At 42.7% G+C, this 16,090-nt stretch overlaps 1 protein-coding gene across 2 annotated transcripts; it reads left to right on the top strand.

The window, feature by feature from the left end:
- Positions 1-1,268: 1,268 nt before the first annotated feature.
- pias4b (protein inhibitor of activated STAT, 4b) lies at positions 1,269-8,260 on the top strand. Of its 2 annotated transcripts, XM_041842644.2 has the most exons (12): positions 1,269-2,668; positions 3,517-3,717; positions 3,862-4,030; positions 4,299-4,383; positions 4,494-4,535; positions 4,706-4,796; positions 4,898-4,999; positions 5,120-5,225; positions 5,356-5,429; positions 6,480-6,640; positions 7,001-7,137; positions 7,321-8,260. In XM_041842644.2, the coding sequence occupies exons 1-12, from the start codon at positions 2,642-2,644 to the stop codon at positions 7,455-7,457; spliced, it is 1,332 nt and encodes a 443-aa protein (XP_041698578.1). In that variant the 5' UTR covers positions 1,269-2,641; the 3' UTR covers positions 7,458-8,260. The 2 variants fall into 2 exon arrangements, with proteins under 2 accessions (XP_041698578.1, XP_041698577.1); XM_041842643.2 differs by having other exon boundaries at positions 7,001-7,414.
- Positions 8,261-16,090: the final 7,830 nt, after the last annotated feature.

Genomic DNA, 16,090 nt, shown 5'->3' with positions numbered 1-16,090 from the left:
TGGAATGTGTAGGTGTGTCCAAACTTTTGACAGGTACTGTATAATAGGTATATTCCAAATGTGCTGATCAGTTTAACATGCTTGGCAATCCATAGTAAAGTAGGCTAGTCATGATCATAATCATTTCAAAATATAAATAATACATTCATATTCATACATTAATAATTACATTCATATTCATATTCACAACTCAGGAACTAGCTGTGCTTTCAAGACAACTGGGAACTCTGAAAAATAAGAGGTCAAATCATGACGTCAGTGGTCTTCAGGTCGGAGCTCTAGAAAGAGACCCGATTTCCCGAAGTTGGAATAGGCTCTATGCACGCATCACTTCCGCATTGGCGTAAGGATGCTTGGACATTTCCAGTTACCGGAAAAAAACATTAGACAGTGACAGTAGACCGTTATGATGGCAGAGATGAAGTTTACAAGGTGTTTGCTGGAGTTGCCTAAAGTATCTGTTAATGATATACGGAGGGTCGTCCGGACATCCAGTACGACACCACGTAGCAAATTGGATAAAGGCTTCAAATTTTACGTTTCTTCTTTTCTTTGCAACTTTGAAGGTAATATGCTAACGCTAGCTAGCCTGAGCTAGAAGCCTTGCTTTGGTGTTTTAAGTCATGACTCCATCCTGCTTCAGGCTAATCATGCTTTAAATAAAGTTTAATCATGTGCATATACCTCTCACTTCATGTGTTTGTACTTTTATGAAAGAATCAGGTAAAAACAGGGCTACAAATGAGATCTCTGTGAGAGCCCACTGCTACCACTCAATGAAGAAACTAAAGCCACCACACCAGTTGAGAGTAGGACTAGATTAAGTGACACGTTCAAAGTTCTGTTGAACTTGTTCAAGGTTCTGTTCAACACATGTTTTACTCGTTTAATGTTACCACAGCTTTGATTGCCATTGCTAAGAGAACACTTTAGAACTTTAGTGGTTTTCACGATAGCTGAACAGTGGTAGCCTAATACAGACCAGGGTAGCTGAGTGGGAATTGCCATGCTTTGTTGTTGGGTCTGTTGTAAACAAATTGGAGTTTGGTTTGAAATGTAAACAATAATGAGATTACTACTTTTTCCTGACTTGATGACTGCAATGACAGTAACATATTCCACTCAGCTAACCTTCAAACTGCTGCTGTTCTACTCAAAACTGTCCTGTCATCTTTACTTCTTTCTTTATAAACATATGGCCCAACTTCCTTGCTTTTGTACTTGATGTTTCTACTTTTCAAGAGGAATTAGGAGCAAAACCTTCACTCTACTGTTGTTATTGGTACTAGGCTACAATGTTGCACCACTCACCTACTGCTCTGCCAATACTGTTTGAAGGTAGGTAAATGGCACAAGACAATAGGTAAGTGGTGCAAGACAGTAGGAAAGTGATGCAGAAAGCACAAAAGTGACAAGAGACAGTAGATAAGTTGCTTACACCAGTAAAATGTAGAAAGAACAAGTTTTGCTCCTACTCCTCCTGCTGTAGACCCTCGTCTTTCAAAACCCATTAAATTATGCTTCAGTGTATTTCAGATGACATTGCGTGATTCACAGCCAGTTGTGCTTGTTAAAAGCTACTGTTCCTGTGTGGCTGGGTGTGGGATATGCAATCATTTGGTTGCATTACTATATATGTGGCATGTCTGTCGTCCCTCCTGTACTTTCGTGCACTGAAACAGAGCAGAAGTGGCATAAACCACGAACAATGGTTTGTATAATTTCAATACCAGACAGTTGTGTCACATGCATACTAGCATCTCTCCTAATACCATCTCATAAATAAATAGGGAGTGAAGCCAGGACCTGTGAATGCCATGGTTGTAGTGAAGCCCAAACCAGATGCTACTCCGGCAAGCGGAATTAGGAATTAGGATCATTCATGGTTTCTGTGTTGGGACGCTCGGTCCTTTCCCATACTCCAGGCTGTGGGGCTGGAAGACTGAAATTGTTCCATTGAAACAGCACTGGAACAGCTCCCTTCTTCAGACGTCTGCGCCCAGCTGGAGTCGGAGGCTCTATCACATCTTCACTTAGAAAGTGTCGGCTGCAAAAAACTAACAGAAGAATTGCATCTGGCAGACACCCCATCCCGTTTTTGAAAGGACACTTTCGTACGTTTACACGTCATCGTGTTATAAGTCAAGACGAAGTATTACAAGTAAAAACATGAACATAAACATTAAGATAAACAACAACAAGGACGAAAATTAACCGTTTTGGATGTTTTTGACGACAAGCATTCAATGCTAGCATACGGTAGCACAGCATTCTACGATAACCGGAAGTTTACATCCATCCTGAGATTTAACCGGAAATACGCCATGCTCGCCTGTGCAAATCGCCTATTCCGAGTTGGATGATAGTTCAAAACTATTTTTCTCAGTTGAAGCTCGTTTTTTTCAGAGTTCTCAGTTGTCTTCATCCATCGTATGCCAGCAGGTCAAACGAACGACTAAAATAAACGAGTCACTCGGAAAAACGAATCACGACGACGTCTGAGCAACAACGGGAACACAACCAACATCTCGACCGACCTTTGACACACCTGGCGAGCCAATCAATTAAGAGCACCTGATCTGTTTGTACCGTTCATTTTTCATATCCATCGTGTCACTCTTCTAAGAGTAAGTAATTTCAGATGGCAGATGACAGAGAAGAAGCAACTGTAAGTAACATTTGGCATTCGGTCAATACATTCTCTAGATAAACAAGCAGCGCTCATGGTAGTCTGATTAATCAGGCTGTAATACACAATTAATTGGTATATACAGCCTGAGACGTGCAAAATCGTGTAAATGTTCCTTACAAGCCAGAATGTTGAATAAAATGTAATATAAACTTACTCTACTGGTTGTCTGTGTGGTTTGTCCTTCTGTTGCTCGAAATTTGAGACAAAATATCCACAGGAAAGTATTGTTTATCAGACTTTTTAAAGAGCTGTGGTCCTCCTTGTGGTCCTCTGTAGCTTAGCTGGTAGAGCACGGCGCTTGTAACGCCAAGGTAGTGGGTTCGATCCCCGGGACCACCCATACACAAAAACGAATACACATATTATTATTATTATTATTATAGCTGTAGGTATGTGATTAGGTACCAAGGTAAAATGTGTTTTACATTGGATATTCGGTTTTCTCTCGTCTATCTATTGAACTAAGCATGCCTAGACAATGAAAATAGTATATTCTGTATCAAGGGAGGATGGAGAACAATACACACCTTTTTTTGAAATCTTTATTTGTATTTTTTATTGAAACCCGAATATCCAATGTAAAATAAATTCTCAGCCGAACTGAACCATATGCCTACATATTGTCTAAAATTTTGAGCAGCAGAAGGATAAACTGCACAGACAACCTGTAGAGTACATTTAAATGTAATTGTATTCAACATTCAGACTTGTAAGGAACATTTACACAATCTTGGGATTTCCGGGCTGTATATACCTGTTGTGTTCAAGAGTCACCTTGCAATCAGTAGAATCCATTTTATTTAGTGCCTCTGTCTCTCCTGTAGATGTTGTTGGCGCATCTCCGTGTCACAGAGCTACGTGCTCTAATGGCTGCCATGGGCCAGACCAAGGGTGGGCTAAAGTCCAATCTGCTGGTGAGAGCTGTGGGGGTTATACAGACCCAGTGCAATCCCCACCTGCTCACAGTCGTGCGCCAGCTCTACCAGGAACGCTACTCCTACCAGACAGTTCCTGGCAACAGCCAGGTGGGTCAGACATGGGATTTTCCCACTTTATTGATAAGGAGAAACAGGAATACTGCTGTTTATAGTCTGCCTGTCTCAAAATTATGTTTCTGGCAGTGTATTGATTTCTGATTTTCTCTGTTCTGACAATCTCATCCCAACTAGAGGACTCCTGGAAGCCACCAGGAGGAGCAGACCGTGGCGCCGGTGGTGGAGCCAACACACAACCCCACACAGCACATAAACCATCTCACACACAATCCTAGATTGTTCCAGATGGTACCCCTTCCCTTCTACCAAACCCTGGGGACAATCCTACCCCCCACACAACTGGGTAGGTTGACCTTATAGTTTCCTTAGTAAAACTTGAATCTTGGGGCTGAATTGAGGTTTGATTGTTTGACATGACCGTTTCTCTTCTCCCACTGAGGTTGTCTGTGGGAGAATCTAAATTGCATACTCCTCGCCTCCTTCTCCAATGGGTTTTGAGAAGGTCAGAGGGAAGGAACCTCTGACTTTTTCTAATCCAATGTGTTTCGCGATGGAGGCGAAGAGAGACGTGAGGAGTATGCAATTGAGATTCTCCCTGTGTGTCCATCCAGTGGGCTCTTTCTTTTCCGACATGCAGGACCAGGAGTTCATCATCAGGCTGACGCCAAAGCAAGTGGAGCAGAACAGAAACTGCAAGTCAGCACCTTTTCTTACTACACAGAATTCACTCAAACTCACCATAATATTGTCTGTTTACAAAACTAATACCAGCACAGTCATTCTGAGATCTGTGTATGTATCCACAGGGAGCTGCGACCAGGTGTGCCGAGTGTCCAGGTGGTTCTCAGGTGAGTAGGATGGGGCCTGTAGCCACCTGCCGGTCATCACTAGAAAGGACTGGAGTACGACATTCTCTAATCAATAACCAAGAGCTTATGTAACTGCTCATCTGATGATGTCGCCACTTCTGTACGTTATGCCAAAGGCTGACTGACCTCTGACCTCTGACCTCTTTCAGATTCTGCTTCACAGAGAGTCTTGGGTACGAGGAGGATCAATACCCACCATGCCTGTGCATCAGAGTTAATCAGAAACTCATACCCCTACCAGTAAGCACCAAAAACTGTTAAATGTTGAACTGACAATGTTGTGAACTGTTGTGGTCTCTTCACCAATCATTCTTCACTATCCTTCCGATGTGCTGGGACAGGAACTTCACAGACACTGTACACCCATCAACATAACGCCAGAAGTTTCTCTCAGCCTCCTCCCCTCATCTCGTTTATGTGTCTGGTGGGAGAGATGTTGCAAAGTATGTTGTCTTTTCCCCTCATTATTATTTTAATGATTTTGTTTTCATTTATGTATTTATTCTATCCATAAGGAGCTTTGTGTCTTAAATTACTAAGTAAGATTTAGCGTGTGTATGTAGAGGTACTCTGTGGCTGTGTACCTGGTGAAGGTGCTGTCCCCCTCAGACCTCCTCAGTCAACTGAAGAGCCAATCAGTGGAGAGTCTGACATTCTGCAGAAAGCGCAGTGAGTATGGCAACACACACAAAAGCGCACACTAATTTTGCCTTTATCGCACACAAATACAGTGCAAAAAGACCACTGACTTCTTGTATATTAGCAGCCATCTTGAGTTGATGCTCTCTGGTATTTGTAGTCCAGGAGAAGCTGCGTTTCGACCCAGAGTGTGAGGTGACCACAACAGGACTACAAGTGTCCATTATCTGTCCGGTAAGAGTTTGCCACTTATCCCTCAGCTGCAAAGGGCGACAATTCCTTCAGAAGAAATTCCCCTGAAACAGAAAGTCATGACCAAATTGAACTGACTGACAGGAAGTTGACTCCAACTGTCCAACCCATTTAATGCATCTAATATAGCCATCTATAGACAAAGGGGTGCACTTTTTAGTTTTTGCCCTGATTCACTAATCAACTCATCAAACCTTTGATTAGTGGAATCAGGTGTGTAGCGCTAGGGCAAAAACAAAAATGTGCACCCCTTTGGGTACCCAGGAACCGTATTAAGAAACACTGATCTAATGGTCAAGGTTAGGTTTGGGGTTGGATAATCTGATCCTGCAGTAGATTGGTATTGGGGTTGGATAATCTGATCCTGCAGTAGATTGGTGTTGGGGTTGGAGAATCTGATCCTGCGGTAGATTGGTGTTGGGTTTGGGGTTGGATAATCTGATCCTGCGGTAGATTGGTGTTGGGTTTGGGTTTGGATAATCTGATCCTGCGGTGGATTGGTGTTGGTTTTGGGGTTGGATAATCTGATCCTTCACGAGATTGGTGTTGGGTTTGGGGTTGGATAATCTGATCCTGCACGAGATTGGTGTTGGGGTTGGATAATCTGATCCTGCACAAGACTGGTTTTGGGGTTGGATAATCTGATCCTGCAGTATATTGGTTTTGGGGTTGGATAATCTGATCCTGCACGAGATTGGTGTTGGGTTTGGGGTTGGTTAATCTGATCCTGCAGTAAATCGGTGTTCAGGGGCATCTTCAACCATGAACCACGTTTTATAGAGCTGACATGATTTCTTATTGTACATGTCAGGGGCATGTTTGTTCTACATACCACATTTCTGTCTGAATGTTCCACAACGTTCTGCCAAGGGGTGTATTCATTCCGCTGATTCTGTTGCCAAACTTTTCTTAAACGGAAACAAATGGAATGAAACAGGGAGGGACCTGCCTGAATTTGTCCAATAGAAACTCTCGTTTTAGTTTTGCAACTATTTGGTGGAATGATTACCCCTCCTTTCTCCTCTCTGCCAGCTGGGGAAGATGCGTCTGTCAGTGCCCTGCAGGGGGCGTAAGTGCGCCCACCTCCAATGCTTCGACGGGATGCTCTACCTGCAGATGAATGAGAAGAGGCCCACCTGGACCTGCCCAGTGTGTCACGAGCCAGTTCCTTACAGCCAGCTAATTATCGATGGGTAATTGTGTATCATATATTTACAGTAGAGGCACCCTGTCCTTTGGCATCTCTGTATGACTATCTGGTCTCTATGGTGATTGATTTAATCTGTGGTTTCATCATCATGCTACTCTGCATCTCCCTCCCTTTCATATAAAACAGTGAAATCTAAAGTTGCCTACCCCACGGTCCCGGAAAACGTGCTTCTTTTGAGACTAAAATGTAGAAATCAGTCAAATTGTAGGATGTAAATCCACCGGCAGTTGTGGTTCACTGTATTATAATAGCCTATAGATACTCTTTTGGGAAGGGAGACTTGGCCAAGAGTCGGCATCACCTACATTTATGATAATGAAGTGTGGTGTTCTCCTATATGCAGGTTACTGACTGTGATCCTGGCGTTGGAGGGCTTTCAGGACAATACAGAGGTAGAATACCTGTCTGACGGCTCTTGGGGATTTGTTATAGATGGCGTGAGCAGAACAACACAGTCTTCGGCACGTTTGGAGAAGATGGGTGAGACTATGAACAGAGACCACAGATTCAGAGTTGAGATAATAGCTGTCTCAACTCCGTTTCATCAATCAGTCACCGATGTCAAAGGGACACTTAGGCGGAAATTTGAGTTAAGCGCTTGGATCACAATTCAGAATACCGGTGTGGGTTAGCAGTGCTCTCACCCGTATCTCTCTCCAACAGAGGCATACAGTGGTAGTAGTGTGACTGCAACCACCAGTGCTGTGTCAACGGAAGTCGCCACTGTGGACCTTACGCAGGATTCATCCGAGGATGAGGCTGATGAGGTCACAAAGGTGCGCCATAACGATGTTTCATGAAGTTGCTCAGGGTTCTGTATGGTCATCAATGGTAAACCCATCACGGAGATTAACAGTACTACACATGTCGGCTCAGAGGTAAAATGTGTATGTTTGTTTACAATTAAACTGGACACTGTTGAGACTTTTCAGGTCCAGTGGTCAGAAAAATATAAATAGTCTTAGAGGCAATGGTTACTGAGCAGTCCCAAGAGACAATTATTAATGAGCAGGGTTACATGCACACAATAATACGATTATTGTGGATAGATTAATATAATAGTTTGTTTTAAAACATTTATTTATTTATTGATTTCCCTAATAATCATGTTTACATGGACACATCTGAAATCGGGCAACCATAGTGACCATGTTTTTTGTGAAGCCTATTTGATTCTGAGTTCGGACATACAGTATAAAGTGTGTATGTGAAAACTATTCCTAAGATGCATATTTTCAGTTTTTCCGAACTCGCTTCACTCGCCCATTAGAGGAAGGGTTGCGCTACTGCTGCTGGCACATGCACAGATCAGATACATTGCTGGAATGCCGATTATGTTGTTTACAAGTCCTAATAATTCAAAAGATTGCTCAAAAAACCAGGTGTTTTATTCGGCGTAAACTTACTTCCATTTTGACCTTAAGCCGATTTTAAGATGAACAGAGTAAGGTGTTTACATGACTTTCCATACATTGCCTGTCATAATCAGTTTAATATCTGATTATTGTGCATGTAAACGTACCCATGTTAATGTATTTTCAATGCTTTTTTTGTAATATCAATTTATAATAAAATGGGGATTGTTTTACCCTCCTAAAACATGTTTTGAGTCAAGTTGAAGATATTCTGGAGGAGTATAATAAGAATACAATGATAGATGGGTAGGCCTAGATCAGGATTTTTCTTTAATGGCAAGGACCCCTAAAAATGATGAGCCCCTGGGCGAGGACCCCCTAAAAATGATGAGCCCCTGGGCGAGGACCCCTAGAAATGATGAGCCCCTGGGCGAGGACCCCTAGAAATGATGAGCCCCTGGGCGAGGACCCCCTAGAAATGATGAGCCCCTGGGCGAGGACCCCCTAGAAATGATGAGCCCCTGGGCGAGGACCCCCTAGAAATGATGAGGTCCCCCTAGAAATGATGAGCCCCTGGGCGAGGACCCCTGGCCTACCACTGGTGTAGGCTAGAGTGAGATGGGCAAAGGCTATATTTGCATATTGATGGCAAAAAATTATTGTTATGGTGGAAGCATAGGAAAGACGGACATTTTTAACCAAAATGTTACCCCAACACGTGTTCTGTAGGTATAATAAAACAAATATTTAATTTAGTGTAAAATGAATGGGTAAACTTTTTTGGGAGAACCCCTGGCCTAGATTGATTTTTCTTTAGAGTATACTTATGTTACATAACGGAATTCTGCTGAAATTGGGATCATGAGGTTTTACCACTGTGGCTTTACACAGGCAGCCGAATTCTGATCTTTTCTTCACTAACTCGATTTGCGATGACAAAAAAATAGAGATTCCTGCACATGTGCGGGATTTCTTTTTACTTAGCTCAGTGCTCCCCATACACTTCCATCAGCAATGAATGAATTTGTCTGGGCTGCATTCCAAACACTTAAAAGACACACCCTCTCCCCTCAGCCCTCAAATTAAGTGGACACTTCTGATGACGTATGATGAGTTGACACTTGCAGGGCGAGGGAAGAATGAATTAATTTTAAATAGACCGCCCTTGCTCGGAAATGTGTCACTCGTTCGTCCCATGGTTGTGTTTTCAGTCATCATGGAACCACCGGTAGCTGTGTGCTTTATATGCGCTACAATCAATTATGATTGAGGACAACTCATTGCGTATCTTGGCTAGAGGACAACTCATCCGCAGACATCGAATGCTAGCCATCTGACGATATCAGGTACATCGAAAATGTGTGATGTCAGGGAAAGTTGTATGTGCTAGCTAATGTTTCCAAAAGTTAACCAAACAAAAACAGAATTACTTTTATGATACGTGTTTGTGCCGTCATGTGCATTAGTAGCACAATTTCTAACTTCTTTACATTTTGTTTTTATTTACACTTGTATGTTGACTTGTCTATATTGTTAGAAATTGCGTAATTCAAATCTGGTATTGGAATAAGAATCAAGAGATCTTCAATCCAAGCTACATTTATTATATGCAAAATGTATGTATGATAAGTATGAAGGTTCGTATACGGGCTCACTGAAATACCACGCAGGGCACTCAGAGAACTAATCCATTGTTACAGGTTCTTCTTCAAATACTCTGACAGAGATAGTTCCCACTCTCTGCTGGCCAATCAGAGTAGAGACTGAGCGTGGTTTAGACTTACTCAGCCAATCCGTTGGCGCACGGGCTGGTCCCAACCCCTTGGCGCTCCACCATTCCCAGGCATAAGTTGCTATCATAATAACCTGTGGAGTTAGCACCCAAAAGACACCATTCCACTGTACTACGTTCAAGGACGGTTCACAGACAACAAAGAGGCAGTGTTCGTATCTGTGAGAAATACAAGTCTTATCTATAAGAAATACAAGTTTTATCTCATCCTAGCCCCTAACGTTCCTCACATGAATCACAGCCTGTTATGTGAAACAATTTATATCAGTATAGTACAAACCTATGCTTATCATTAATGCATTCCTTCTAAGCTATTCATCACATACAGATCACATTATGAGAAAACAAATCCCAACAATATTGATGTTGATTTTATGTTTTGCCTGACTTTTCTAAGCAGATGTACAACCATCGCGAATTGAATTATGGGCATGGAGTGAACAGAATTGTACACTCGCAAACTCGATCACAAACAAGGGAGGGTTGAGGGGTTTACGTTGCCAATTTGTTTGGACCGATGGCAAAGATGGCCGCGGGGATTTCCCCAAGCGCAGAAGGCGAGGGTAAGTGGAGGAGGGTGTGTTTTTTTTACGTGTTTGAAACGCGGCCCTGGTGTAGCCTACACACTTCATGTTGTACACAAAGGACATGGTCAAAGTACTCAGTAGACCATTAACCATATGCAACCATGCATATAAACCAAAAAACTACTTGATATTTAGATTTTCACAAGTGGGTGGGGTTAAATGTGGAATGCTTGTCATTGACCAAATGCACAACCAACACTTCCTGTCCCTTTAAAATAGGAGTTCAACCTTAACTACATTCTATTAAGTAATCTATTAATTCATCTAAGAAATTGAGAAATATCACTTCCTATTTTAGATTTAAAGAGGCAATCTGCAGTTAAAGCACCCCACCCCGCAACAAAGCGCCCACCTGCCACTGTTTTGGTAAACAGCTGAGGGATGGGACTGGAGAAATGTACCCACTCAAATTCATAGACAAAGCTATAGATGCAATGACTCTCACCAAAATTATAGTTTTCACCATGTTTTGAGGCTATACATTGTTTACAAACCAAGGAGTAAAACAAGCTTATATTTTGGGCTGTGATTGGATGAGACGGTTCAACTAAGCTCATGAGGCATTTATAAGTTATGGGGACCATGAGTGTGAACATAAGCAACCATTTAGGTAAATGGGTTCCCCAGCTCAAAATGCATATCAGACAATTAAAATCTTCGATTTACTTGCATGTGACGGAACGCTAAATTGTAACTTGTCCGATCAGATAAAATGGTACACTTTAGCCCTACGCTAACTTCAACAGGTGGCACTGATTTATATCCTGTCACAAGTGCATCAGCCAATTAAAATCGTTGACGTAGTTGGATGTGTTCCAACACTTGTTCATGGATGGACCTCAGTCCAACAGCACGTTCTGATCATCAAAGCAACTATCACGTGTATTTGACTGACTGGTCAAATTGCTCTCTATGTAAAGTGCTTAGTCCATGTAATTGTATCCGGTTGTGCAAGGGTTCGAATCTCATGTGCCCCCCCTTTGAAATGTTGATTTACATGTATTGTGTTAGTGTGCAGTGCTTGACTTGAATAATAATGGCCAGAAGAAGTAATCAACATTTTAAAATTAATAGATTTGGTAGATAGTTTTTCATTATTTTGTCCTCCCCACATTATAATTGGAAGAGAAAGTGTAAACTCTTAACAGCCTATAAGCTAGAAAGGTAACTCCAAACACATTTTCGCTAAGCATAGCTGTTTAGCTGGTTGAACTAATGTACGGTTAGCAAAAATGTACGTCCAAGTCAAGAAAGCTTACCAGCAGCACTTGCCGCACTGCGCACTGGTAGCCTATTTGCGGGTGCTTTTTCAAAGTGTAATTTGGTCAATATTAGGAGTTGAGAAATAAAGTTGACATAATTAGAAGGAAGCAAGGATTTGACAGCTAGTGGGTGGGCAAAATGCAATATAACAAAGAAAGTCTAGTGATACAAAAGTATAAACACAACATGTAAAGTGTTGGTGGTTTCATGAGCTGAAATAAAAGATCACAGAAATGTTCCAGACACACGAAAAACACAAATTTGTTTACATCCCTGTTAGTGAGCATTTCTCCATTGCCAAGATAATCCATCCACCTGACAGGTGTGGCATATCAAGAAGCTGATTAAACAGCATAGCTTAGTGGTTAAGAGTGTTGTGCCAGTAAGCGAGAGGTTGTTGGTTCTAATCCCCGAGCCGACTAGGTGAAGAATCTGTCGATGTGCCCTTGAGCAAGGCACTTAACCCTAATTGCTCCTGTAAGTCGCTCTGGATAAGAGCGTCTGCTAAATGACTGTAAATGATCATTACACAAGTGCACCTTGTGCTGGGGACAATAATAGGCCACTCTAAAATGTGCAATTTTGTCACAGGGGTCTCAAGATTTGAGGGAGCGTGCAATTGGCATGCTGACTGCAGGAATATCCATCAGAGCTGTTGCCAGATAATTTAATGTTCATTTCTCTACCATAAGCCGCCTCCAATGTAGTTTTAGAGAATTTGGCCAACCGGCCCCACAACCGCAGACCACGTGTAACCACGCCAGCCCAGGACCTCCACATCGGGCTTCTTCACCTGCGGGATCGTCTGAGACCAGTCACCCGGACAGCTGATGAAACTGAGGAGTATTTCTGTCTCTAATAAAGCCCTTTTGTGGGAAAAAACTCATTCTGATTGGGTGGTCCTGGCTCCCAAGTGGGTGGGCCTATGCCCTCTCTGGCCCATTTATGGCTGCGTCCCTGCCCAGTCATGTGAAGGGGCTAATGAATTTATTTAAATTGACTGAAATTGTTGCTTGTTGCTTTGATATTTTTGTTCAGTATATTAAATGTGCCTTTTCCTATAATGATAACTCAATCAGGGGGCCTCTCCTCACTGCTGAACAGTGCTGAATCTGCTAATTACATGGACAAGGGGGACTTGATCAGTGATATTATATCAGCAAGGTTACCCTGAGACACTGTGAATACAGGCCTAGATCTTACCAACATTTTTGGTGAGTCAGTACATGGCAGGCAGGGGAAGAGGGCGGGGAGAGAAGTGTACTGTAGGTGTGTGTGTGTGTGTGGTGTCCTGGCCAATCATTTGTGGCTTGTCTCTGTAGCCTCGGGCCTTCGGTTCTTGATCTGAATCTCTCACCCTGCTCTCTACCTCTGTTGAATGTTGTTCTCTGACCCCTCCACTCTCCTCCTTTCTTGAGCTCATGCCCTCGATGGGCAGAATGGCACAGAGCTAAAGCACCCCTCATTATAAAGTCTACCATGCACAGATTACCAATGGTTAACTAAGGCGCTAGGATATCAGTTAACTAAACATTTACAGTAACAGTAGTTAATTAATAGGTCAATAAACTATTTTCTTTGTGACTATCTTATGTTAATTCTAAAATAGAAATGGAGAAATATCGCTATCTTGGCATTAATAGATTATTTAATAGATAGATGACTTAATAGATAGAAGATGAAGGGACAGGAAGTGTTGGCTGTTCATTTGGCCAATGACAGGCATTCCACATTTAGCCCCACCCTAAATATCAAGTAGTTTTTTGGTTTATATGCAAAAACAGAAAAAGTATTATATTGGAGGAAAAAAAAAACTGCCGATTTTTCTGTTTTAACCTATTGACCAAAAAGTACACAGACCTGTCGGTCCTATCACATTGTGCACTGTAGGTTTGCATGCTACTGTAGCCTACTTGAAATAGCAGGATTATGCATGTTTTCAAATTTTTCTCAATGAATAGCCTCAATGGGAGTTTCCAGTTCATGCCTAACTTAATTGTTTCACTTCTTTTTTATGTTAGTTTACAATTTCAACTGCCGTCAGTTTTTAAAATCTAAAGAACATGGTATTTGTTATTTTATTAGGATCCCCATTAGCTGTTGCGAAAGCAGCAGCTACTCTTCCCGGGGTCCACACAAAACATGAAACATGACATAATACAGAACATTAATAGACAAGAACAGCTCAAGGACAGAACTACATAAAAAAAACATTAAAGGCACACGTAGCCTACATATTAATACATACAGCGCCTTCGGAAAGTATTAAGACCCCTTGACTTTTTCCACATTTTGTTATGTTACAGCCTTATTCTAAAATGTATTAAATTAAAACATTTCCTCAGCAATCTACACACAATACCCCATAATGACAAAGCGAAACAGGTTTTTAGAAACTTTTGCAAATGTATACAAAATAAAAAACAGAAATACCTTATTTACATAAGTATTCAAACCCTTTGCTATGAGACTCGAAGTTGAGCTCAGGTGCATCCTGTTTCCATTGATCATCCTTGAGATGTTTTTACAATTTGATTGGAGTACACCTGTGGGAAATTAAATTGATTGGACATGATTTGGAAAGGCACACACCTGTTGACAGTGCATGTCAGAGCAGAAACCAAGCCATGAGGTGGAAGGAATTGTCCGTAGAGCTTCGAGACAGGATTGTGTTGAGGCACAGATCTGGGGAAGGGTACCAAAAAATGTCTGCAGCATTGAAGGTCCCCAAGAACATAGTGACCTCCATCATTCTTAAATGGAAGAAGTTTGGAACCACCAAGACTCTTCATAGAGCTGGTCGCCCGGCCAAACTGAGCAATCGGGCGAGAAGGGCCTTGGTCAGGGAGGTGACCAAGAACCCGATGGTCACTCTGACAGAGCTCTAGAGTTCCTCTGTGGAGATGGGATAACCTTCTAGAAGGACAACCATCTCTGCAGCACTCCACCAAACAGGCCTTTATGGTAGAGTGGCCTGAACGAAGCCATTCCTCAGTAAAAGGCACATGACAGCCTGCTTGGAGTTTGCCAAAAGGCACCTAAAGACTCTCAGACCATGAGAAACAAGATTCTCTGGTCTGATGAAACCAAGATTGAACTCTTTGGCCTGAATGCCAAGCGTCACGTCTGGAGGAAACCTGGCACCATCCCTATGGTGAAGCATGGTAGTGACAGCATCATGCTGTCGGGATGTTTTTTCGTGGCAGGGACTGGGAGACTAGTCAGGATTGAGGCAAAGATGAACGGAGCAAACTACAGAGAGATCCTTGATGAAAACCTGCTCCAGAGTGCTCAGGACCTCAGACTGGGGTGAAGGTTCACCTTCCAACAGGACAACGACCCTAAGCACACAGCCAAGACAATGCAGGAGTGGCTTCGGGACAAGTCTCTGAATGTCCTTGAGTGGTCCAGCCAGAGCCTGGACTTGAACCCGATCGAACATCTCTGGAGAGACCTGAAAATGGCTGTTCAGCAACACTCCCCATCCAACCTGACAGAGTGTAACTGGTGTGAAATGGCTAGCTAGTTAGCGGTGCGCGCTAGTAGCATTTCAATCGGTGACGTCACTCGCTCGGAGACCTTGAAGTAGATGTTTCCCTTGCTCTGCAGGGGCCGCGGCTTTTGTGGAGCTACGGGTAACGGTGCTTCGAGGGTGACTGTTGTCGATGTGTGCAGAGGGTCCCTGGTTCAAGCCCAGGTAGGGGCGAGGAGAGGGATGGAAGCAACACCGTTACATTGATGCTGTTGACCCGGATGACTGGTTGCTGCGGAAAAGGAGGAGGTCAAAAAGGGGGGTGAGTGTAACCGGTGTGAAATGGCTAGCTAGTTAGCGGTGCGCGCTAATAGCATTTCAATCGGTGACGTCACTCGCTCTGAGACCTTGAAGTAGATGTTTCCCTTGCTCTGCAAGGGCCGCGGCTTTTGTGGAGCGACGGGTAACGGTGCTTCGAGGGTGACTGTTGTCGATGTGTGCAGAGGGTCTCTGGTTGAAGCCCAGGTAGGGGCGAGGAGAGGGACGGAAGCAACACTGTTACATGCTTGAGAGGATCTGCAGAGAGGAATCTGAGAAACTCCCCAAATACAGGTGTGCCAAGCTTGTAGCGTCATACCCAAGGAAATTTGATGCTGTAATCGCTGCCAAAGGTGCTTCAACAAAGTACTGAGTAAAGGGTCTGAATACTTATGTAAATGTAATATTTCCGTTTTTTATATTTAATAAATTATCAAAACTTTCTAAAAACCTGTTTTTGCTTTTTCATTATGGGGTATTGTGTGTAGATTGATGAGGGGAAAAACGATGTAATCATTTTTAGAATAAGGCTGTAACGTAACAAAATATGAAAAGGTCAAGGGGTGTGAATACTTTCTGCAGGCACTGTACACACAAACGATCTAGGTCAAAAAGGGGAGAGGCGTTGTGCTGTGAGGTGTTGCTT

Source organism: Coregonus clupeaformis, chromosome 21 (genome assembly GCF_020615455.1).
Source record: "Coregonus clupeaformis isolate EN_2021a chromosome 21, ASM2061545v1, whole genome shotgun sequence".
NCBI lineage: Eukaryota > Metazoa > Chordata > Actinopteri > Salmoniformes > Salmonidae > Coregonus > Coregonus clupeaformis.
Note: the sequence above shows the minus strand (reverse complement) of the source record. Positions and strands in the feature narration are given on the sequence as shown.

Excerpts from the sequence above, each read along its gene's own strand:
- pias4b (XM_041842643.2), top strand. The coding sequence starts at position 2,642 with ATGGCAGATGACAGAGAAGAAGCAACT. Across the intron at positions 4,536-4,705 it reads AGTGTCCAGGTGGTTCTCAG|ATTCTGCTTCACAGAGAGTC; the intron begins GTGAGTAGGATG and ends GACCTCTTTCAG. Across the intron at positions 5,226-5,355 it reads GACATTCTGCAGAAAGCGCA|TCCAGGAGAAGCTGCGTTTC; the intron begins GTGAGTATGGCA and ends TGGTATTTGTAG.